Source organism: Mytilus trossulus, chromosome 3 (genome assembly GCF_036588685.1).
Source record: "Mytilus trossulus isolate FHL-02 chromosome 3, PNRI_Mtr1.1.1.hap1, whole genome shotgun sequence".
Taxonomy (NCBI): domain Eukaryota; kingdom Metazoa; phylum Mollusca; class Bivalvia; order Mytilida; family Mytilidae; genus Mytilus; species Mytilus trossulus.
The window spans coordinates 44,802,964-44,830,444 of record NC_086375.1 but is presented as its reverse complement, the minus strand read 5'-3'; the positions used below and the strand labels follow the sequence as shown (position 1 = coordinate 44,830,444).

Below are 27,481 nucleotides of genomic sequence, written 5' to 3'. Positions count from 1 at the left end.
ATAATTTTTATTCAACTTATCCGTTTATGATAATTTTTCTGAGAACGCACTTACGGCTTCTAACACCCATACTGAGTGCACACTAAGTTTTAGTTACTTATACAAATCAGGTTACGTTTTAGGCAGCAACCATTTGATTTTCTGGGGGGGGGGGGCTATGGGTTTTTTTTTTCTGGACATTTTTTTTTTTTTTTTCGCGACAAGTCGTAAAAATTTTTTTCCTTTCAATTTTAGCATTACATATAGTGGCAGCTGAGGGTGAAACAAACAATTTTTTTTTCTCACAATCAAAAGCAAATTATTTTTTTCTCCAAAAACTGGAAACAAACTTTTTTTTCCAAAAAAACCCATAGCCCCCCCCCCCCCCCCCCCACGAAAATCAAATGGTTGCTGCCTTAGTTACTTGTCTTATACACTTCAGGTTAAGAATTTAATTACTTATTCTATGGACTTTCTATACCAACGGGACTGGTCACTTGTAACGAATTATCAAACTGATCTCGGTCGTAGCTGATGTCACAGGACTTTATAGCAAATCATTTCACATTTACGAAGTGTTCTTCATAACTATAATAGTTAGTACAGAAAGTCATTGCTTATACAAATCAGCCGTTCGGCTGTCTCCTCACGGTAGTTTTTCAAAACCATCATATTGCTTGCATTTTAAAACGCATGTGATATAATTTTTGATGGTCTGTATCTTATTTTCAATGAAAAAGGCGAACTTATACACCCGCGAAAATGTTTCTCACCGGCTACAACAAGGTAAGATATATACTGTATATACTATGTTATATACTTCTAAAAACTGTACTGACATATGTGTCACCTGCTGCAAGGAGGTGTGTGATATACCATGGTACTAAGTATCTCATTTTTTTTAATATAGATAAGGCCGTTAGTTTTCTCATTTGAATTGTTTTACATTGTCACATCGGGACCTTTTATAGCTGGATATGCGGTTTAAGCTTTGGTCATTGTTGAAGGCCGTACGGTGACCTTTAGTTTAGTCTTAGATGCATGATTTTTGTATTAGTTGTTAGTGGCTATGAACTAGCTGTCAGATAATTGCGAGTACTCTTAGATATATGCATTGTGTCTTTTTGTGTCAGGATGTATAAGTACCCGGCCACGTCCACTTGTATTTTTGTCCATCTGATGAGATCAGCCTTTTCAACTGATTTTCATAGTTGGTTCTTATGTTTTACTGTTATACCACTGTCCCAGGTAAGGGGAGGGTTGGGATACCGCTAACATGTGTTACCCCGCCACATCATTTATGTATGTGCCTGTCCCAAGTCAAGAGCCTGTAATTCAGTGATTAACGTTTGTTTATATGTTACATATTTGATTTTCGTTCATTTTTTTATATAAATAAGGCCGTTAGTTTTCTCGTTTGAATAGTTTTACATTGTCTTATCGATGCCTTTTATAGCTGACTATGCGGTATGGGCTTTGCTCATTGTTGAAGGCCTTACGGTGACCTATATTTGTTAATGTCTGTGTCATCTTGGTCTTCCTCCTGTAGACAGTTGTTTCATTGGCAATCATACCACATCTTTATATATATATTGCGGTTTTTATCCAACGCAGTCATAGGTTTGAACGTAGTTTTCAATTTAGACTCGTTTATTGCGGTTTTTATCCAACGCAGTCATAGGTTTGAACGTAGTTTTCAATTTAGACTCGTTTATATTTTTTGTTTGGGCATGTATCATATTTTCCCTCCGGTTTATATGATCCGTTCATCCTATATATTGACTCTTAAAATTCAAGAGTTAATCTAAAAATGAGGGTACTTTCTCTAAAAATGAGGGTGCTTTTTATATGGCCTTCCAAATACCGTTTCGATCCCTAACATCACTGAAGAGACATTTATTGTCGAAATCCGGATATGGTGTACTAAAGAAATATTGACACCGAATGTTTGTGGCACAACATCCTGTCCACAAGTTAAAAAAATTTTTTTTTTTCTGTGACGTATTAAATTTATAATAAGATCCATTTTGTTACAACCTGTGATCAATTTTATTTGGCAATCGCCAATGGCAGTCAGCAGGGTTAAAGAACATCAGTTGTTCGACCTGTTAGTCAAATGCGTTTTGTTTAAATATACTTTTTCACTCTTTTGGTCTTTTGGAAAATGTTGTTTGTGCTGTTTTTAGACCCTTCTACAACGAAATTTGTTTGACATGCACACGTATAAAAATTGCGGTTTTTATCCAACGCAGTCATAGGTTTGAACGTAGTTTTCAATTTAGACTCGTTTAATATATATATATATATATATATATAACTCGTCTAAACATCAACCCAATAATGTTAGATCTGTAAATTTGCTTTCGCAAATTTTTGGTTCTTCCCTCGCAGGGATTCGAACCCATGCTACTGTGATATCGTGACACCAAATCGCCTGCACTGCAGCCGTCCCGCTAGACCACACGACCACCTGGGCTCTCAAAAAAAGAGCTTTCGGTGGCCATATGTTACCTTTCCACGTCAGTTTTAATCTAGCGGCGTACTACAGTACATGATATATAAGGCATGAATGTGTTATTGTTACAGATCAGCTAAATATATATATATATACCTCTTAAGACTACTTGCATGTAGGCTACACCGGCTACAATAAGGTCAGATATAGACCATGTTATATACCTTTCAAGATTGTACAGACATACGCCTCACAGGCTACAATGAGTTTAGATATAGACGATGTTTTAAACTTCTCAAGATTGTACTGACAAATGTCTAAACGGCTACTAAATTGTCTATTCTTCTTACCAGCACACTTGGTACAATAAAAAACCTGATAATAAATTGTTCAAATAAGGCCTTCGAAAATAGTGGAATTAATTACTTTTGGAGTGTCAAGAACTCGTTGGAAGTACTTGATAAATTGCATGCTTATATTGGTGATTTTGAATCTGTTCAAAGGTTTGATTTTTCTACCCTGTATACCACATTGCCTCACATTCTCATTAAGAAAAAATTCACACACCTAATTAAATGGGAATTTAAAAAGTCAGATTGTGAATATATATGTTCAAACTCTTTTAGGTCATTTTTTAGTAGCAATAAACAAAAAAAACTATGTCAATTGGACATGCTTTGATACTATATATGCCCTTGAATTTTTACTAGATAACATTTTTGTTCGCTTTGGGGATTCCGTATATCGTCAGATTATCGGAATTCAAATTGGGACTAACTGTGCACCACTTATTGCGGACCTGTTTTTGTATTGCTATGAGTTACAATTTATGACAAAAATAAGCAAAGACCCATCGAAACAACATCTGATAAACAAATTTAATAATACTTTTAGATATTTGGATGATATTTTGGCTCTCAATAATGACGACTTCAGTATGTATATTAAAGAAAGTTATCCTGTTGAACTTACTTTGAATAAAGCTAATACTAACAATTACCACTGCATTTTCCTCGATCTTGATATCTTTATCACTAACGGAAAGCTGAATACTAAAATTTATGATAAAAGGGATGATTTTTCATTTCCTATCGTTAATTATCCATTTTTAGATGGTGACGTTCCCTTGTCACCATCTTACGGTGTTTATATATCTCAACTTGTACGATTCGCTCGTGTATGTAACAATATTAGATTTTAACGAGAGAAATTTATGTATTACTGAAAAATTATTACACCAGTGTTTTCGATATCACAAACTAGTCAAAACATTTACTAAATTTTATCATCGGTATAAGGACATCATTCGTAAATATAGTTCAACATGCAGACTTCTTATACGTTCAGGTATTTCACATCCAATTTTTATGGAAATATTCTTTATAAAGCACAAAGGTGTCAGTATTCACCTAAGAAACTAACAAAACCTTTAAATAGACTTATTAAGAAGGGATATAGTTACGATACTGTTGTCAGGTCATTAAAGATTGCATATTTTGGCGTTAATATTGATTCACTTATAGGGTCTTTGCATCGGAACTATTCAAAAACCAGTTGTTGGCATGACACGGATTATGTTCTTCTCATATATGTTATGATGGTATGATACTCAACCCCTAACGGGATTGTGCCTGATGTTCATATGATGAAATCATAATTTTTCAGTCAGTTTAATTGAAGTCTGGAGCTGGCATGTCAGTTAACTGCTAGTAGTCTGTTGTTATTTATGTAATATTGTCATTTTGTTCATTTTCTTTGGTGACATCTTCTGACATCAGACTCGGACTTCTCTTGAAATAAATTTTAATGTGCGTATTGTTATGCGTTTACTTTTCTACATTGGCTAGAGTTATAGGGTGAGGGTTGAGATCTCACAAACATGATTAACCCAGCCGCATTTTTGCGCCTGTCCCAAGTCAGGAGCCTCTGGCCTTTGTTAGTCTTGTATTATTTTAATTTTAGTTTCTTGTGTACAATTTGGAAATTAGTATGGCGTTCATTATCACTGTACTAGTATATATTTGTTTAGGGGCCAGCTGAAGGACGCCTCCGGGTGCGGGAATTTCTCGCTACATTGAAGACCTGTTGGTGACCTTCTGCTGATGTTTTTTTCTATGGTCGGGTTGTTGTCTCTTTGACACATTCCCCATTTCCATTCTCAATTTTACAATGAGATCAGATATAGACCATGTTATAAACAATTTAAAGGCAGAAATAAAATATCTTAAAAACAAATGCGATGACCTAGAGCAGCATAGTAGGAAATATATGCTCCGTTTTACAGGGGTTCCTTTCTCTTATGGTGAAAACACTGACAACAAAATACTCCAAATCGCAAGCCAAATGCATGTCCAAATGTCACAGAGTGACATAGTAATAAGTCACCGCACTGGGAAGCAACATTCTGATTGTCCGCGCCCAATCATCATTCGCTTATCTAGTCATAGAGTTAAGGAATCTCTACTTCGATTGAGCAAATTTAACAGAAAAAACCCTCAACTTGCTAATATCTCCATTAACCAAGAATTAACAATGCTGAGAAGTAAACTTGCATACTATGGCAGATTTCTGGTACGAAACAAGAAGCTCAAATCATCATGGGTGGTCGACGGCAAAATATATATTGTAGACAACAAAGATGACAAACACATAGTACGAAATAATGATGATTTCATTGCAATGTTAGATGAGCTTGAAATTGAACCCCCAAACCGAATGGTCCGAACAACCAGATGAAGCACCAGCTGCTACTATTACTAGAGAACGATTATTAACACATGATGATAATGCTATGTCTGTCATTACCGGAGATGTTGGAAATGGTGGACGCTAATAAAATTAACCATGTTCAGTTTGACTCTGTCTAATTTACTTTGTTACCTTGTGTTTTTGTTGTTTTGGTTTTTTTTTTTATGTTATTTGCTACATCATACTGTTGTATTAATCATTCTATATTTACCTTTATATATTGAATTGGGAATGAATGTGTTTATACAATGTGTGTGGATGTGTGGGTGAGCTTATTTTATTTTGGCAGTAATATGTAAACTGGCGAGCGGGAATACATACAAAAACAAATCAAATCAAACCAAACCAATGATTTCCCCACTTTATATTAAGTCATGCAGTGATTCTTTGAGAACGAGTTGAGCGTGCATGTATAGGTGATCATTTGTTTTTGTCCTTTTGTAACACACCCCCCCCCCCCTTTTCTTTTATTGAAGGTGTGTGACTAATTGAGACGGTATTTTCTAAATGATAATCACTTTATGAATTCAGATATAAATGAACAAATTAAGGGTTACTCTTTCTTTGGATACTTCAAATTGAAAATACGACTGCAAATTTTGAAAAAAATTTCGTCGTATATTGCTATCACGTTGGCGTCGTCGTCGTCGTCGTCGTCGTCGTCGTCGTCGTCGTCGTCCGAATACTTTTAGTTTTCGCACTCTAACTTTAGTAAAAGTAACTAAAAATCTATGAAATTTTAACACAAGGTTTATGACCACAAAAGAAAGGTTGGTATTGATTTTGGGAGTTTTGGTCCCAACATTTTAGGAATTAGGGGCCAAAAAGGGCCCAAATAAGCATTTTCTTGGTTTTCGCACTATAACTTTAGTTTAAGTTAATAGAAATATATGAAATTTTGACACAAGGTTTATGACCACAAAAGAAAGGTTGGGATTGATTTTGGGAGTTTTGGTTTCAACAGTTAAGGAATTAGGGGCCAAAAAAGGGCCCAAATAAGCATTATTCTTGGTTTTCGCACAATAACTTTAGTTTAAGTTAATAGAAATCAATGAAATTTAAATACAATGTTTATGACCACAAAAGGAAGGTTGGTATTGATTTTGGGAGTTTAGGTCCTAACAGTTTAGGAATTGGGGGCCAAAAAGGGACCCAAATAAGCATTTTTCTTGGTTTTCACACCATAACGTTAGTATAAGTAAATAGAAATCTATGAAATTTAAACACAAGGTTTATGACCATAAAAGGAAGGTTGGTATTGATTTTGGGAGTTTTGGTCCCAACAGTTCAGGAAAAAGGGGACCAAAGGGTCCAAAATTAAACTTTGTTTGATTTCATCAAAATTGAATAAGTGGGGTTCTTTGATATGCCGAATCTAACTGTGTATGTAGATTCTTAACTTTTGGTCCCGTTTTCAAATTGGTCTACATTAAGGTCCAAAGGGTCCAAAATTAAACTTAGTTGATTTTGACAAAAAATGAATCAGTTGGGTTCTTTGATATGCTGAATCTAAAAATGTACTTAGATTCTTGATTAATGGCCCAGTTTTCAAGTTGGTCCAAATCGGGGTCCAAAATTAAACTTTGATTGATTTCATCAAAAATTGAATAAATGGGGTTCTTTGATATGCCAAATCTAACTGTGTATGTAGATTCTTCATTTTTGGTCCTGTTTTCAAATTGGTCTACATTAAAGTCCAAAGGGTCCAAAATTAAACTTAGTTTGATTTTAACAAAAATTGAAATCTTGGGGTTCTTTGATATGCTGAATCCAAACATGTACTTAGATTTTTGATTATGGGCCCAGTTTTCAAGTTGGTCCAATTCAGGATCTAAAATATTATATTAAGTATTGTGCAATAGCAAGTCTTTTCAATTGCACAGTATTGCACAATGGCAAGAAATATCTAATTGCACAATATTGTGAAATATTGTGAAATAGCAATATTTTTTTTTAATTAGAGTTATCTTTCTTTGTCCAGAATAGTAAGCAAGAAATATCTAATTGCACAATATTGTGAAATAGCAATATTTTTTTTTAATTGAGTTATCTTTCTTTGTCCAGAATCAACTCAAATCTTTGTTATATACAATGTATATTCACTTTTTACTACCAACTGATAAATTAAAATAATCTTTACCATTCAGTGATAACAAGCAGTTTTTTTACATCTTAATATTTTATGATGTATTTGAATGAGTAGTTATTGTTGCAAACTCCATTAGAAATTTAATTGAGATTAGTTTTGGAATAAGGGAAAGGGGGATGTGATTAAAAAAATTGGGTTAAATTTTTCTCATTTGAAATTTCATAAATAAAAAGAAAATTTCTTCAAATATTTTTTTGAGAGGATAAATATTCAACAGCATAATGAATTGCTCTAGAGAAAACAAAATTTTAAGTTCATTAGAACACATTCATTCTGTGTCAGAAACCTATGCTGTGTCAACTATTTAATCACAATCCAAATTTAGAGCTGAATCCAGCTTGAATGTTGTGTCCATACTTGCCCCAACCGTTCAGGGTTCAACCTCTGCGGTCGTATAAAGCTACGCCCTGCGGAGCATCTGGTTAAGACTGTACTGACATTTGTCTCGCCAGCTACAATGAGGTCAGATGTAGACAATGATATGTACATCTAAAGACTGTATTTACATGTGTCTCACCGGCTACAGTGAGGTCAGATATAGACCATGCTATACACATCTTATTACTGTTCTGACAATTGTCTCACTCGCTACAATAAGGTCAGATATAGACTATGTTATATACCACTTAATAGTGTACTGACATTTGTCTCACCACCTACAATGAGGTCAGATATATACCATGTAATATACATCTTAAGACTGTAATGACAATTATCTCACCAGCTACAATGAGGTCAGATATAGACAATGTTATATACCTCTTATTACTGTACTGACATTTATCTCACCAGCTACAATGAGGTCAGATATAGACCATGTCATATACCTCTTATTAATGTACTGACATTTGTATCACCGGCTACAATGAGGTCAGATATAGACCATGCTATATACATCTTATTACTTTATTGACATGTGTCTCACCTGCTACAATGAGGTCAGAGATAGTCTAAAGATCATGTAATATACGTTTTAAGACTGTACTGACATTTGTCTCACCAGCTACAATGAGGTCAGATATAGACCTTGATATATACATCTTAAGACTGTATTGACATGTGTCTCACCGGCTGCAATGAGGTCAGATATAGTTTATAGACCATGTAATATATATCTTAAGACTGTAATGACATTTGTCTCACTAGCTACAATGAGGTCAGATATAGAACATTTTATATACTTTTCAATACTGTACTGACATTTGTCTCACCGGCTGCAATGAGGTCAGATATAGTCTATAGACCATGTTATATACGTCTTATTACTGTACTGACATTTGTCTCACTAGCTACAATGAGGTCAGATATAGAACATTTTATATACTTTTCAATACTGTACTGACATTTGTATCACTGGCTACAATGAGGTCAGATATAGATCATGCTATACACATCTTATTACTGTTCTGACATTTGTCTCACCACCTACAATGAGGTCAGATATAGACCATGTTATATACATTTTAAGACTGTAATGACATTTGTTTCACCAGCTACAATGAGGTCAGATATAGACCATGTCATATACCTCTTATTACTGTACTGACATTTGTCTCACTAGCTACAATGAGGTCTGATATAGAACAATTTATATACTTTTCAATACTGTACTGACATTTGTATTACTGGCTACAATGAGGTCAGATATAGATCATGCTATACACATCTTATTACTGTTCTGACAATTGTCTCACCAGCTACAATGAGGTCAGATATAGACTATGTTATGTACCTTATATTACTGTACTGACATTTGTCTCACCACCTACAATGAAGTCAGATATAGACCATGTAATATAAAAGACTGTAATGACATTTGTTTCACCAGCTACAATGAGGTCAGATATAGACCATGTCATATACCTCTTATTACTGTACTGACCTTTGTATCACCGGCTACAATGAGGTCAGATATAGACCATGCTATATACATCTTATTACTGTATTGACATGTGTCTCACCGGCTACAATGAGGTCGGAGATAGTCTAAAGATCATGTTATATACTTTTTAAGACTGTACTGACATTTGTCTCGCCAGCTACAATGAGGTCAGATATAGACAATGATATGTACATCTAAAGACTGTATTTACATGTGTCTCACCGGCTACAATGAGGTCAGATATAGACCATGCTATATACATCTTATTACTGTTCTGACAATTGTCTCACCGGCTACAATGAGGTCCGATATGATCATATTATTAATGTCTTTAGACTGTACTGACATGTGTCCCACCGGCTACAATGAGGTCAGATATATACCATGATATATACGTCTTAAGAGTGTACTGACATTTGTCTCACCAGCTACAATGAGGTCAGATATAGACCATGTCATATACCTCTTATTACTGTACTGACATTTGTCTCACAAGCTACAATGAGGTCAGATATAGATCATGTAAGAAACTTCTCAAGATTGTACTGACATATGTCTTACCGGCAACAACGAGGTCAGATATAGACCATGTTATATACGTCTTAATACTGTACTGACATTTGTCTCACTAGCTACAATGAGGTCAGATATAGATAAACCATGTTATATACCTCTCAATACTGTACTGACATTGGTATCCCCGGCTACAATGAGGTCAGATATGGACCATGCTATATTATTCTTAAGACTTCTGACATTTTTTTCACCACCTACAATGAGGTCATATATAGACCATGTTATATTCCTCTCAAGATTGTACTGACATTGGTCTTACCGGCTACAATGAGGACAGATATGTACTGTGTTATATACGTCTTTATGTTGTACTGACATTAGTTTCACCGACTACAATGAGATCAGATATAGACTGTGTTATATACGTTAAAGACTGTACTGACATTTGTCTCACCAGCTACAATGAGGTCAGATATAGACCATGTTATATACGTCTTAAGACTTTACTGACATATATTTCACCGGCTACAATGAGGTCAGATATAGACCATGTTATATACGTCTTAAGACTGTACTGACATTTGTTTTACCGGCTACAATGAGGTCAGATATAGACCATGTTATATACGTCTAAAGACTGTACTGACATTTATTTCAGCGGCTACAATGAGGTCAAATATAGACTATGTTATATACGTTTAAGACTGGACTGACATTTGTCTCACCAGCTACAATAAGGTCAGATATAGATCATGTTATATACGTTTAAGACTGTACTGATATTTGATTCACCGGCTACACTGAGGTTAGATATATAGCATGTTATATACCTCTCGAGATTGTACTGACATTTGTTCTACCAGCTACAATAAGGTCAGATATAGACCATCTGATATACGTCCTAATGTACTGACATTAACTTCACCAGCTACAATGAAGTCAGATATAGACCATGCATGTTATATACCTTTCATGATTGTACTGACATAGGTCTCACCGGCTACAATGAGGTCAGAGTTAGACAATGTTAAATACGTCTTAAGACTGAACTGACATTTTTTTACCGGCTACAATGAGGTCAGATATAGACCATGATTTATTCGTCTTAAGACTGTACTGAAATTTGTTTTTCTTGCTAAAATGAGGTCAGATATAGACCATGAAATAAACATATTAAGACTGTACTGACAATTTTCTCACCAGCTACAATGAGGTCAGATATAGACCATGTTATATACCTTTTATGATTGTACTGACATTGGTTTCACCGGCTACTATGGGATCAGATATAGACTGTGTTATATACGTATTTATATTGTACTGACATGTGTTTCACCGGCTACAATGAGGTCACATACATACTTTGATATAAACGTTTAAGACTGTACTGACATTTGTTTCACCGGATACAATAAAGTCAGATATAAACCATGTTATAAACCTCTCGAGATTGTACTGACATTTGTCTTACCGGCTACAATGAGGTTAGATATAGACCTTGGTATATCCGTCTTAAGATTGTACTGACATTTATCCCAACAGCTACAATGAGGTCAGATATAGACCATCTGATATACGTCCTAATAATGCACTGACTTTAACTTCAACAGCTACAATCAGGTCAGATATATACCATGTTATATACCTTTCAAGATTGTACTGACATAGGTCTCACCAGCTACAATGAGGTCAGATATAGACTATGTTATACATGTTTAAGACCGTACTGATATTTGTCTCACCAGCTACAATGAGGTCAGATATATACCATGTAATAAAGTTTTAAGACTGTACTGACATTTGTTTCACCGGGTACAATAAGATGTAGACCATGTTATAAACTTCTAAAGACATTTATAATATGATCTATATCTGACCTCATTATAGCCGGTGAGACAATTGTCAGAACAGTAATAAGATGTATATAGCATGACCTCATTGTAAGTGGTGAGAAAAATGTCAGTACAGTATTAAGAAGTATATAACATGGTATATATCTGACCTCATTGTAGCTGATGAGACAATTGTCATTACAGTCTTACATGTAAGATGTATATAACATGGTCTATATCTGACCTCATTGTAGCTGGTGAGACAATTGTCATTACAGTCTTAAGATGTATATAACATGATCTATATCTGACCTCATTGTAGCCGGTGAGACACATGCTATATACTTCTAAAGACATTTATAATATGATCTATATCTGACCTCATTGTAGCCGGTGAGACAATTGTCATTACAGTCTTAAGATGTATATAACATGGTATATATCTTACCGTAATGTAGCTGTTGAGACAAATGTCAGTACAGTATTAAGAAGTATATAACATGGTCTATATCTGTCCTCATTGTAGCTGGTGAGACTATTGTCATTACAGTCTTAAGATATATATTACATGGTCTATAAACTATATCTGACCTCATTGCAGCCGGTGAGACAATTTTCATTACAGTCTTAAGATGTATATAACATGGTCTATATCTTACCGTAATGTAGCTGTTGAGACAAATGTCAGTACAGTATTAAGAAGTATATAACATGGTCTATATCTGTCCTCATTGTAGCTGGTGAGACTATTGTCATTACAGTCTTAAGATATATATTACATGGTCTATAAACTATATCTGACCTCATTGCAGCCGGTGAGACAATTTTCATTACAGTCTTAAGATGTATATAACATGGTCTATATCTTACCGTAATGTAGCTGTTGAGACAAATGTCAGTACAGTATTAAGAAGTATATAACATGGTCTATATCTGTCCTCATTGTAGCTGGTGAGACTATTGTCATTACAGTCTTAAGATATATATAACATGGTCTATAAACTATATCTGACCTCATTGCAGCCGGTGAGACAATTTTCATTACAGTCTTAAGATGTATATAACATGGTCTATATCTTACCGTAATGTAGCTGTTGAGACAAATGTCAGTACAGTATTAAGAAGTATATAACATGGTCTATATCTGTCCTCATTGTAGCTGGTGAGACTATTGTCATTACAGTCTTAAGATATATATTACATGGTCTATAAACTATATCTGACCTCATTGCAGCCGGTGAGACAATTTTCATTACAGTCTTAAGATGTATATAACATGGTCTATATCTTACCGTAATGTAGCTGTTGAGACAAATGTCAGTACAGTCTTAAGAAGTATATAACATGGTCTATATCTGTCCTCATTGTAGCTGGTGAGACTATTGTCATTACAGTCTTAAGATATATATTACATGGTCTATAAACTATATCTGACCTCATTGCAGCCGGTGAGACACATGTCAATACAGTCTTAAGATGTAATATCATGGTCTATATCTGACCTCATTGTAGCTGGTGAGACAAATGTCAGTACAGTCTTAAAACGTATATAACATGATCTTAAGACTATCTCTGACCTCATTGTAGCCGGTGAGACACATGTCAATACAGTAATAAGATGTATATAGCATGGTCTATATCTGACCTCATTGTAGCCGATGATACAAATGTCAGTACAGTAATAAGAGGTATGTAACATGGTCTATATCTGACCTCATTGTAGCTGGTGAGACAATTGTCATTACAGTCTTAAAATGTATATTACATGGTCTATATCTGACATCATTGTAGGTGGTGAGACAAATGGCAGTACAGTATTAAGAAGTATATAACATAGTCTATATCTGACCTTATTGAAGCTGGTGAGACAATTGTCAGAACAGTAATAAGATGTGTATAGCATGGTCTATATCTGACCTCATTGTAGCCGGTGATACAAATGTCAGTACAGTATTAAGATGTATATATCATGGTCTATATCTGACCTCATTGTAGCTGGTGAGACAAATGTCAGTACAGTCTTAAGATGTATATAACATGGTCTATATCTGAGCTCATTGTAGCTGGTGAAAGATGGGCATTACAGTCTTATATATTTAAGACGGATATATTATAGTCTATAGCTTACCTCATTGTAGCCGGAGAGACAATTGTCAGAACAATTTCAGAGATATATAACATGGGCAATATCTGACCTTATTGTAGCTGGTGATACACATGTCAGTACAGTCTTAAAATGTATACAACATGGTTTATATCTGACCTCATTGTAGCTGGTGAGACAAATGTCAGTACAGTATTAAGAGGTATATAACATGGTCTATAATTGACCTCATTGTAGCTGGTGAGACAAATGTCAGTACAGTATTAAGAAGTTTATAACATGGTCTAAATCTGACCTCATTGTAGCTGGTGATACACATGTCAGTACAGTCTTAAAATGTATACAACATGGTTTATATCTGACCTCATTGTAGCTGGTGAGACAAATGTCAGTACAGTATTAAGAGGTATATAACATGGTCTATAATTGACCTCATTGTAGCTGGTGAGACAAATGTCAGTACAGTATTAAGAAGTTTATAACATGGTCTAAATCTGACCTCATTGTAGCTGGTGATACGCATGTCAGTACAGTCTCAAAATGTATACAACATGGTTTATATCTGACCTCATTGTAGCTGGTGAAACAAATCTCAGTACAGTACAGTATTGAGAAGTATATAACATGGTCTATATCTGACCTCGTTGTTGCCGGTAAGACATATGTCAGTACAATCTTGAGAAGTTTCTAACATGGTCTATATCTGACCTCGTTGTTGCCGGTAAGACATATGTCAGTACAATCTTGAGAAGTTTCTAACATGGTCTATATCTGACCTCATTGTAGCCGGTGAGACAAATTTTAGTACAGTCTTGAGAAGTTTATAACATGGTCTATATCTGTTCTCATCTTTAAGGAGGTGAGACACATGTCAGTACAATGTTTAGAATTTTATTACATGGTTTAAATCTGACCCAATTGTAGCCGGTGAGAATTATGTTAGTACAATCTTGAGAAGTTTATAGCATGGTCTATATCTGATCTCATTGTAGCCGTTTAGACATTTGTCAGTACAATCTTGAGAAGTTTAAAACATCGTCTATATCTAAACTCATTGTAGCATGTGAGACGTATGTCTGTACAATCTTGAGAGGTATATAACATCTGACCTCATTGTAGCCGGTGTAGCCTACATGCAAGTAGTCTTATAGTGTCTAAAAATAGCAACAATCAACATTCAATCTATGTAGGTGTGGATCAGTTTGTAAATAAACTAATGCAGTAAATAAACTAATGCAGTTACTGAATTGAATTCTAAGACACTTATATATATATATATTAAAAGATGTGGTATGATTGCCAATGAAACAACTGTCTACAGGAGGAAGACTAAAATGACACAGACATTAACAAATATAGGTCACCGTAAGTCTTCCACAATGAGCAAAGCCCATACCGCATAGTCAGCTATAAAAGGCCTCGATAAGACAATGTAAAACTATTCAAACGAGAAAACTAACGGCCTTATTTATATAAAAAAAAAATGAACGAAAATCAACTATGTAACATATAAACAAACGTTAATCACTGAATTACAGGCTCTTGACTTGAGACAGGCACATACATAAATGATGTGGCGGGTTAAACATGTTAGCGGTATCCCAACCCTCCCCTAACCTGGGACAGTGGTATAACAGTAAAACATAAGAACCAACTATGAAAATCAGTTGAAAAAGGCTTATCTCATCAGATGGACAAAAATACAAGTGGACGTGGCCGGGTACTTATACATCCTGACACAAAAAGACACAATGCATATATCTAAGAGTACTCGCAATTATCTGACAGCTAGTTCATAGCCACTAACAACTAATACAAAAATCATGCATCTAAGACTAAACTAAAGGTCACCGTACGGCCTTCAACAATGACCAAAGCTTAAACCGCATATCCAGCTATAAAAGGTCCCGATGTGACAATGTAAAACAATTCAAATGAGAAAACTAACGGCCTTATCTATATTAAAAAAAAATGAGATACTTAGTACCATGGTATATCACACACCTCCTTGCAGCAGGTGACACATATGTCAGTACAGTTTTTAGAAGTATATAACATAGTATATACAGTATATATTTTACCTTGTTGTAGCCGGTGAGAAACATTTTCGCGGGTGTATAAGTTCGCCTTTTTCATTGAAAATAAGATACAGACCATACATGCACGTCATGACTACTTTTGTATTTAAATGCAGATAGATCGTGTCGAATTCACAGAAGCCACACTATGACGATGTAAAATTATAATATCACATACCAAAATTGTTGGACCTTTTAATTGGAATAAAAAAATATTTTACATCTTATCTTATCTAGTTCTTATCGTATCTTAATACCTGTAATTCATGTAATGTTCGTACATGTATGCCTTATATTATATCTCCAAAAATTACATCACATGCGTTTTAAAATGCAAGCAATATGATGGTTTTGAAAAACTACCGTGAGGAGACAGCCGAACGGCTGATTTGTATAAGCAATGACTTTCTGTACTAACTATTATAGTTATGAAGAACACTTGGTAAATGTGAAATGATTTGCTATAAAGTCCCGTGACATCAGCTACGACCGAGATCAGTTTGATAATTCGTTACAAGTGACCAGTCCCGTTGGTATAGAAAGTCCATAGTATAAGTAATTAAATCCTTAACCTGAAGTGTATTACTATAAGACAAGTAACTAAAACGTAACCTGATTTGTATAAGTAACTAAAACGTAGTGTGCGCTCACGTATGGGTGTTAGAAGCCGTAGGTGCGTTCTCAGAAAAATTACCATAAACGGATAAGTTGCATAAAAAATATTATGTCCGTAATGTACTTCAATCCTATCCAGTAATTGTAATAAGAGTGTGACAGGGTTTAAGATATACATAGAAATATATTAAACAATACGCTATAACAATACTATCAATTACATATTTAGGCTTAATGTCCGTAATGTATATCAGTCCTAAACCGTAATTGTATTACGAGTTCGATCCGTATTACATTTTTCAATAATATCTAAACCTCATCCTAGCCGGTGGAAAAAAGCCCCAACCTACAAATTATGCCTGTTACTGTAGTAGGTCAGATGCAATAGTAATTACAATGACTTTGTTTCTAGACCTTTTAGATGGATGAGATTGTTTTTTAAAACAGATTGCTGTTGGTTGTTTCATATTATAGGAATTCAGTATGTATAAGAACCAGACAGAGAATCAAGCATTTCTAAAAACATGATAAATAATAGTGCAAATAAACATTGAATTGAATATAATGTATGCAATAATGCAAACCATAACATTTATTTCTTCAATTCTAAACTGAAGACAATCCAAGACATTAGTATTGCTATGAAATATTCTGAACATCAACAAATAAGGGAACATGAAGTAGTAATATATCTAGACTATTATCCTGCTAAACAACTATCTAATGGTATCCAATCATACACTACTAAAAGTAACAGCTATGAATATTGGTTACTAACTTATGTTTCTCTTCTCAACATTTTCTCAGAATTGTTTACATTACCTGAATCTTGTTTTAAATTGCTCTATATATTTATGATATATACATGGGTTGTGTAATAAGTAATTCTATTTTATTGTCAGGTGGATGAACATGGAAATTTAATGACTACTTTATGTGCAATAGATGCTGTTAGATACAGAAACAATGCAAAATGTCAATACTCAGAACAGTATTATCTTAGAGACCTGAACAAGGCATTTGTGGGATTCTCAGCTAAAGTAGATAGGGGGACAACTGTATATCCCTGTGAACAGTTAGCAAAGAGAATGTTATCACATGACCGATCAGAAAGTAGGAAGGAGTCAGCAAGTGAGGAGGAATACATGACGGCTGCTGAGGAGGAATTAGAACAACAGGAGGAAACCAATACTAGCAATGGTAATTATATAGATGTGAACAATAATTATTATGAATGCAATGTAGATTTATTAGAAAAGTATGTTTTGTTGGTTTGTTAAATTTCAGTATTCTTTATACTTTATACTTTATATTTGAGAGCAAACTAGTAAATAAATCTTTTTTTGTTGTTGAGATAAATTAAAAAGTATAAGCAGTGAAATATAAATTGATACAATGCACAAATGAATCTGGATAAACTCTAGAAAGTAAGCTGGTATAAGAAAAATACCTCTTCTGTCTCCTGACAACTGAACATGAACTTATGTAAAAATGTGGAGATATGGTCATTTTTCCAATAGCACACTTGTACAATTATTAATTTAATAAATCATTTAGATGTTGAATGTTAATGAAATGTAATTTAAAAAAAATTAATAAAATTAATATTTATTTTGCAGTTCCTTCATCTCTGTTGAACTACGCAGATGGTTTATTGGTAGAAATAATGTCCTCTGCCTTGCTGGAAGCAGGTTCTGAAATGTCAGGGAAAGGTCAAACACAACAAGTTCATATAGACACTAAATTTTTAGAGGAATCATCTTCATCAACTTCGACCAATGAAAAGCCACCACCAGATGATGGCATGGACCATTTAGATGTTGATTTAAAAGACTGGTATTTGCGTCTGAGACGTAGAAGTTCAAATCTCAGTGATGTAGGATCTAGACGAAGTAGTTGTAGTACTAGATATAGTTCTGATTTCAGTTCAGAATTTGAAGAATATTACGAGAATTTTCAGAAACGGGAACAATTATTAGGGAAGCAACACACAATTAAAGAAGAGACTTTTCATCCTTTAGTTGGAGAGTTTGCTGCAAGTTTAGTGTCATCCATATTGTTTGAGGGTACAACTACTGCTGCCAATGTTTTACAGTCAATGTCCCCTACCATGACTGAATTTCATAACAATGCACCTTTATCTGTGATAAATAAACCCAAAGCAAGAAAACTTTCAGAAGAGGAATCTTCGGGGAACCCTGAAGAGGGTTCTCAAATTTCCATTGTAGCAGCAAGAAAGTTTGCCCATGATTTTATGGATAGAATATTTTGTGACGACTTTTTCAGAGATGAAATAAGACAAGAATTTCATAATTTTTTTTCAGAATCAAACATTCCAGTATCAACTAGTCAAAATATTTCCAGTATTTCTGGTGCTAAGCATCAATCATGTACCGCTGACTTAGAACGAGAAGAAGCAGATAGACGCTGCCATGAAATGGCAACGAATATAGTTTATGATGTAATGAGTGAGGCAGTATTGAAATATTTAACTGAGGATGATGATAGATTTGACATGAATGAGGACGACACATTGAATAGATCAGTATCAGAATGTTCTTCATCTCCTTTTGATAGCTATTCCAACCATTCAGAATCTCCTAGTGTAAAACACTTTGGTGATTCAGATTTTTTGCAACCGATAAGTAGTATTCATTTATATGGAGATGAATCAGTTGAACTGACAGATGATAATTCTGATTCAACTCTCGGTAGTATTCCATCATTAACAGTTTCTGCAGATAAAGTTAGCAATAGCATTCTTGTGAAAAATAATATAGAAAGAGTCAAAAGTCCAACTATAGATATAAAAGGTAGGAGAAAGCACAATACTGATGGCTTTATTAATAATCAAAGACCTACTGAAGTGAAAATTGACCAATATGTGGGCAAAAATCAAAGAAAAGTTAGCTTTTATGCAAGTTCTCTCTCAAGAGACCTTTTGACAACTGCTTTTGTAGAAGTACAAAGAAACACAAATGGTGGAAGCTACATTAGACGTAGCAGTGAACCTCTACAAATGTCTAATAAAGCTGCTAGGCAGTTAAAAGATTCAATAAATGGAAGTGATGGACCAAAGAAAAAGATCAGTAGAACTGATGAAGATATTGCCATTCTAAAAGCAGAGATTTGTGAAGATGGTCGTAACTCTGTTGATTTCACCAGAAAGTATAGAAGAGAGTCATGTGGTTTTCATGATGAAACTTTATCAAAGTAAGTTAATATACTTATATAAATTATTGAATTTTCTTTGGAATCATGTAAGTGTTCTTTATATCTTATTTATAATTTGATGTGCACATTAAATCGAATACTGATAATAGCTTGCTGGACCTGAAACCTGATTTGTTTTTTTTTATAGGTTCAACAACAAATGAAATATGTATAGTTGTCCAAAGTTTATTTAGGATTTGCAATTGGTGGTAGGTTAAAGGACTTTTGATTAAATGGAGGCCTTTTTATATTGATTTAAAATGATGAATTCACTGCTCTGTTTTGAACGTCACTGCCTTATTTTTTTTTATGGACTTTTTTTTAATTAAAAAATGTCATAAACTAATAAAATGATATGTTTTATAAACAAAGTTATTTTGATGCAGTAATACCAACATTTTCTAATTGATGAAAGTAAAATTAAGTTTGACTTTGACAGCTTTAAAATTATCTGATTAACTTATCTATTGCAGGTTTGCTGAGGAGCTAATGAAGACAGAATGTAAAATTCCCGAACTATATCTATTTGATTCTTCAAACAGGAGTACAAGTGGTTCATCTAGTCATTCATGGCGTAGCAGCATAAGTGGTTTTAAAGATGAGACTTTAGCCAAATTTGAAGAACAGCTACTCTTAGCTGGTAGACAAAAATCTAGGGGAAGTCTTAAAAGAAGGCGATCAGCAAAATCTTCTAAACATTCTAAAAGCAAATCATCAGAGAGACTGACTGAAAAAAGAGGTAGTAAAAGTTCATTGTATAGCCAACAAGGTCAATCAGTAGGTAGTGAAACTTCATTGTATTCCTTGTGTTCTTCCACACCAAGTCCACCCTTGGAGGAGTTATCTAACTTTGCTGAACAACTTTCTCATAATATAATAGCAGAAAGTTTTAAGGTCATGTTTGGTGGAGCAGTGCCAACTTGTCAAACTTCAACTTCTTATAAAAATTATAATGTCAATAACTACGCTGAAAAAATTGCTGCTGAAATAATGTGCCACGCTTTTTCTGATATAAAAGATAATAATGATTGGATACAAAGGCATCCAATCAGCGAGAAGGAAAGTGAGGTGAAAGGTGAAGATGACTCACATAGCCAATCTGATGAATACGCTGATGCATTAGATGTTCCATATAGAAAATTAGAAGAATTTGCTGATGTTCTGGCACTTAATGTACTACAGAGATCTATTAATGTATTTAGACGAGAAAAGGAAAGCACCAAAAGGGTATGTCTATTATTTAAGTAACAATGACATGAGTAAAAGTTCAGTGTAGCAGCAACCCATCAAAATTCAATTAAAAAAGATTTGTTGAGGATAAGTTATAGTTTTTAGTGTTCAACAAATATACAAATATGCACAGAAGAACTGTCATTAAAGCAAAATGTGCAAAATGGAACCAAAATATTAAAAAAAACATGACAATGGCTTAACTAACTACAAACACCGTTATAAACTTTATTCTCTTAACATGCTTAAGTGGTACTGAATTTTCAAAGCAAAAGTCATCTATTGATAAACAGCCTTATTCATATAAATTGGTCTTTTTTATTACAATTTTTTGTATTGCAAAGAAATCAGCACACTTTTTAGTTGAAACACTTCATGTAGTATCAAATATGTAAAGGTAAGTATTAAGCAAGTGTAGTATAAAAGGAAATATTCTTTCCATCCAATTACAGTTATTGACTAGCTATCTGTATCTTTGAGAAGGTTTAAAGATAATTGTTCCACCCATCTAAGGATAAAGAATTGGATGGTAAGAACATATTTTATGATAATTTTTTTGTATTGCACTTGCTTAAAACTAATAACCTTTCAAAGGATTAAATTATTTTCAATTTGATAAGTTTGAAGAGATGAATTTAAACTGCAGAAGGTTTCAGTAAGGAATTTGTTTTGTAGAGAAATATTGGACGACCTATTGCTACAGGTAATTGGGGTTGTGGAGCATTTGGTGGTGACCCTCAGTTGAAAGCTATGCTCCAGTGGATGGCTGCATCTTATGCTGGGGTGCCATATGTCATGTATTATACTTTTCATCACGACAAACTCATCAAGGTATGTTGGGATATATTTTATAAGATTTTTGGATAAGGTTTTATGTTTTATTAATATGGAACTGATATGACGGTGTAATTTAGAATCTTTTAGATTGTAGAGATAGCTAGGACTAAAATATATGACTGTGTAATTTAGAATCTTTTAGATTGTAGAGATAGCTAGGACTAAAATATATGACTGTGTAATTTAGAATCTTTTAGATTGTAGAGATAGCTAGGACTAAAATATTTAATTTTGATAAAAGATAGGAAGAAGGTTATGGAAATGACACATTTGGGCCTTAATTGAAATAGAAGGCGAAGAAGATCAAACAAAGTTCACTATATGAAATGACATTTAGGATAATACAGAACTTAATTTTGTTGATTTTAAGTTTGTTCAGCCTCTAATATAAAAAAGAAGTTATGGTATGATTGCCAATGAGACAACTATCCACAAAAGACCAAAATGACACCGTACAGCCTTCAACAATGAGCAAAGCCCATACCACAGATAGTCAGCTATAAAAGGCCCCGATAAGACAATGTAAAACAATTCAAGCGAGAAAATTAACGGCCTTATTTATGTAAAAAAAATGAAGAAAAAATCTATATGTATTATCAATTTTTTAATTTCTTTTGTAGTTACAAGAAACAGTTGATTCCATTTTGTCTAGAGGATGGACAGTTTGTAATCTGATGCAGGCTATTAGAAATTACTGTTTAACCACCTACGAAATGATGGACCAGTCCAACTCCGACCCACCAGATTTATTGAAAGCTTTGTTATTTCAGGACTTTTTTTCCAAAGATGTATCTTATAACTAACACTAAAATTGTGATACAAAATCTTTTTATATTTATACTTCAATGTTTTAAATATTTTTACATGGCTGCAGTAAAAAGAAAGGAATGTGTATTAATGACAATACTTCAGGTAGTTGATTTTACTACCTGGTTCAATATTCTGTTTAATTAAATTTGATTTGAAAGAGGTTTGCATAATGTGCGATGGCAAATATTTCATACATATTCAGGACAAACAACTAAATTACAATTTCATGATAACATCCTTGACAAAAATTGGTAAAGGAATCATAACTTTTAAAACATTCAAAGGCAAAGTGCAATTTTATATATGTAAAGCCATATGCAATGAGTTTGTTATATGTATTTTGTATGAATACATGCTCCTTAGGTTATTTTTAACCTGCACAACATTTGCATTACAACCATGAAAGATTGTGAAAACACAATGATAACGTATTGTCTGCATCTGATTGTAACCTCTTTCATTGTTATACTATGTCCAAGAGATGCAGAGATGAAAATTACTGGAAAATATTCTGAAATATAAATAGCTTGCTGCTTTACATAGAGGGTTTGCAGCTGCTAGGGTTTATATTTCTAAAAACTTTTGTCATACATATTTAATAGACACATGCTGTGCATGTCATTTTAACTGATTTACAATTGTATTCTTCCTCTTAGTATCTGTTATGCAAAGATTTGTCAATAGAAATATCAGTTCACACATATGTTGGTAAAAGGATATATATGATATATACACATACTTTCTAGTCTTAAAAGTATTATCAAATTTTTTCTCATATTTACAATTAAATGTCCTTAAATTTAGGCTATAGATATTTTAAATGACGGTTTCTGCAGTATTACAAGTTTTTATGCTAGCTTGATACTTGAAAGGAAAATGAACTAGACAATCTATTTTGTATATAGGTTATAGATGCTATATGTGCGAAAGATGTGCCTGTTCTATACCTCAATTTATAATATACTCGTCCTTCTCTATAGATCTTTTTATTTTATGTAAACATAAGATGTGGTATAATGCATAGTAATAAGACAACTCTCCACCAGAGATCAAATGACATAGAAGTTTACAACTATATGTCACTGTATGGAATTCAACAATGAGCAAAATCCATACAGCATACTTAGCTATAAAAGATAACTCACTGTAAGTTATGACATGCAAGTTATCATAAGTACTTAGTTCAATCATGAATTCATATGAATTGTTTTTGTCCAATAGGGAATTTCATTCTGGTAGCATACCTTTATTAATCTTTAGTCAACTTATTCCCAGCTTGTTTAGACGAGAAGTGTGATATTTAGATATTGTGGAGACACTTATCTATAATTAAAACTAACATGTTGACCTCTAGATGCTTGTTTAAGTTTCATTCTGTTATAAATGGATATCTGTTTCAGTGATTTACCCTCCACCTTTCTTTTATTGTAATATGTAATTGCTGGTCTACCTTATTCTTAAATGAATTGGCACTACATGTTTTGCTGATCACGGTAGTTTCTCTATTACTGTACCAGTACTTAAAAATAGGCTTTACCTTTTTCAAAGTTCATGGTAAGATAAAAATGTCTGTCCAACAGATTACTTGACCTTCATCTCATTTTCTTGGTTCAGGATCTGTATTCTGTATTGTAATTAGATTGACCTTATGAACTTAAACCTACTGGAATTTCAGAAATTATTGCAATGACAGACTATTATGTTTGTATTATTGCCAAAAATACAATGGTTGTAATCGCAATAACTTACTCACATTTTGACAAAAATTTATATGAACTATACAGGATTTTCTTCAAAATCGCAAAAATTAAAATCGCATTTTAATCACAATAATAAATAATCACAGTAAATTCTGAATTTACAGTATTCAATTGATAACTATGTAAACTGTAAGACATTTCTGTATGTCAATTCTTTTGGGGAAAAATTGCATAATTGAAGACTTGTGTGATATTTTAAGCAGTAGTTTGAAATATATAAATACATGTACTGACAGTATTAAATTAAGTCACATTAGAATCAAAATTGTTTGTAGGCAGCCAGTCACAGCTTATTTACTTAAATTTGCATTTCTTTAGTGAAAAAAGTGCTTTAGTATTCAGATTTTGAAATCTTGATACTCTATGTTTTATAAAAGCTAGAAATATTTATTTTATCTTATCTTCTTCATCTTTTGGGGGAAAAAACTTTTCCTTTTTTAATCTAGCAGTTCTTTCTCATATACTAGTAAATCAAAATGATGTAAAGGGTGGTTGCAATGCTCTTTAAATCAGAAAACACTTCAAAATGTGCTAAATATGTAATAACTTTAAATGGTATGAAGTGACATACTTTCATGTTCAGGGAAACAAAAGCTGTGATGCTGGCAATAAGTGTAATATGAAGTTCGCAGGTTTCCTTTCCAATATGATAAAAAAGACCTGTTTGATTAACTTATTCTTGATTTGATATCTAAATAGTTATGTATGTTTAAAAACATTTTGTCAATAAAAGAAATTAGTATTTTTACAAAAGATATTTGTTAGATCTATGATTTATTTTATATTCTTTATTCATGTCTTTTTTTCTTGGACAATATTTATATAAATTTAATGAATTTTTATTTATATGCCATTTTTTTTCCCATTAAATAGTAGCTAAAAGTAATCACATATACTGGGTGGCTTGACACTGAATATTGAAAATATATTGTTTGAAAACAAAATCAATGCACTTATGATCAAATAAAATTTTAAAACACCATTGTTATTTTCTTCATTGGGGAAAATGTATTGCATATAAACATAAGAAAATGTAGTATGATTGCCAATAAGACAACTATCAAGTAAAGACCAAACAACACAGATGTGATCATTTACAGGCCGTAGATGGGTTCAACAATGAACTAAAACCTTTCTATATAGAAAACTATAACCTGCTGCAGGATGTCAACTTAAAATTAAATTAAAAGAGAAAACATACAGAGAAAACATACAGCCTGCTTGAAGTTACAAGAAAGAGATAAAAAACTATTATGGAAATCACCAACCAACAACCTTTAATGGATGTGATACCCCTGGCTTTTGACATAAAGAATGCAATGAAGCTAAACATGTTTGTAAGCAGCTATAACAACACAATATGAGAACAAGCTGTAACAATTTGTTGAAAAAAGTCTTGACTTATATGCACAAAACACATAAAGACATAGTACAATGCAGTTACTGAAAGCCACTCCAAAGCCTTATTTCCACTATAATGTAAACCCTGTCCTCCCGGACTGCTTATAAGTTAGAGCATTAAGAGAGAATTTAGTGTAAAGACACCATATGTAATCAGAGACAAGAGTGCACATGCTGAAATGTCTCACTTTTTCTACTAATTATTGATATTATATTGGTAGTCTTAAATATATAGTTTTACTACAACTATCACATAAACTTAACATGATTCAGGAAAATGAGGTCAAGGTCATATAAACCAAACAAAAAACACTAAAAAAAAGGTACACCTTACAATAATTCAATTTCCTAAATACAGTTGACCTATTGCTTATAGTTTCTAAGAAACGGACTACCAAAGAAATCTAAAGATTGACCAATGAACCATAAAAATGAGGTCATGGTCAGATGAACCATGCCAGGCAGATATGTACAGCTTACAATTCTTTCATACAACAAATATAGTTGATATATAGCTTATAGTTTAAGAAAAATAGACCAATACACAAACTTTTAACACTGAGCAATGGACAGTGGAAATGAGGTTAAGGTCAAATAAAACCAGCAAGACTGACAAGTACATCATAAAATATTTCCATACACCAAATATAGTTGATCTATTGCTTATAGTATCGGAGATATGGAATTGACCACGAAAACTTGTTCATTGATCCAAGAAATGAGGTCAAGATAAAAAAAAACAGTCTGACGGGCATGAGGACCTTGCAAGGTTTGTACATACTAAATAAAATTTAGTTCGTCTTGCGTAAGTAATTCATGAATATTCATGACATGTGACCATTTGTCCACACTTAAAACCCGTGCGGTCACCTTTCTGACCATCAACTCTCGCTATAGCCTAAAGTAGACATGTGTATTCACGGTTGATTTAATGTGAATTTGTAATTGGAATTATGATATTATTGTTATTATGTTTGTATGTGGTACATACATTGTTGTATTATATAGAATTAAAGGTTATAGCGAGTAGCACACCTACTTTATGTCGTTTGTTCTTTGTTAAGGCCATAGAATATTAATTACTTTATATTCGGACGAACGTAGTGAGGGAGAATATAAATATAGTTATCATACTACTCATAGGAAAGATTACAAAAAAAATCTCAACCTTTCAAGTAGTCACTGAACCGTGAAAATGAGACCAAGAACAATGGACATATGACGGACAGAAACTTCATAACATAAGGCATCTATATACAAAGTATAAAGCAACAAGGTCTTCTGTCTTCTAAAATATACAGCCTTTAGAAAGGCCACTGGATCACTATCCCTATGTCAAGCTTTCTGGGATAGATGAAACAGGCTTGACAAAAATCAATTTATGCCACTGTTGTCTATGGTAGTCTGGAAGCAAGCTTAAATGATTTGAAATAGGTTTGTTGATTCAGACATGCTGGATCTATGTGATCACTCTGGATTTGGAGATAGTGAACAGTTCTAGGTTGAAGAAATATTATGAAACTGGGTAATTAATAGATTAAATCTGTGTTAAAAATCTTTAAAAAGAATTAGGGTTTTAAAGCAGGTATGACAGAAAATTTACATTATCATTGAACCATGAATAAAAGGAAATTTCAGACAAAACCTGTCAAATTGAAATGTACACCTTCCAACCATCCTATACACTCACAAAATTTGGAACCTTGGTATTAAAAGTTAATGCTGACCAGGACTTATAATATGGTCAAGGTCAGAAGTACCTACATGTTCAACATACAATCTTTCTGTATATCAAGTATAGTTGACTTATTTTTGAATATCTCATGATTCTTTTTTTACTTATATATGTAGTACCAAAGAAAAAATTTCAAT

The 27,481-nt window shown here is 33.3% G+C and overlaps 1 protein-coding gene across 1 annotated transcript in view; it reads left to right on the top strand.

The window, feature by feature from the left end:
* LOC134711590 (uncharacterized) overlaps positions 1–25,190 on the top strand; it is a 35,951-nt gene extending 10,761 nt beyond the window's left edge. The window contains exons 8-12 of the mRNA XM_063572279.1: positions 17,261–17,558; positions 17,978–19,571; positions 20,045–20,798; positions 21,477–21,632; positions 22,259–25,190. Coding sequence (XP_063428349.1) covers positions 17,261–17,558; positions 17,978–19,571; positions 20,045–20,798; positions 21,477–21,632; positions 22,259–22,441 — 2,985 coding nt within the window. The 3' untranslated portion in view covers positions 22,442–25,190. The remainder of the gene's footprint in view (positions 1–17,260; positions 17,559–17,977; positions 19,572–20,044; positions 20,799–21,476; positions 21,633–22,258) is intronic.
* The last annotated feature ends 2,291 nt before the right edge of the window (positions 25,191–27,481 follow it).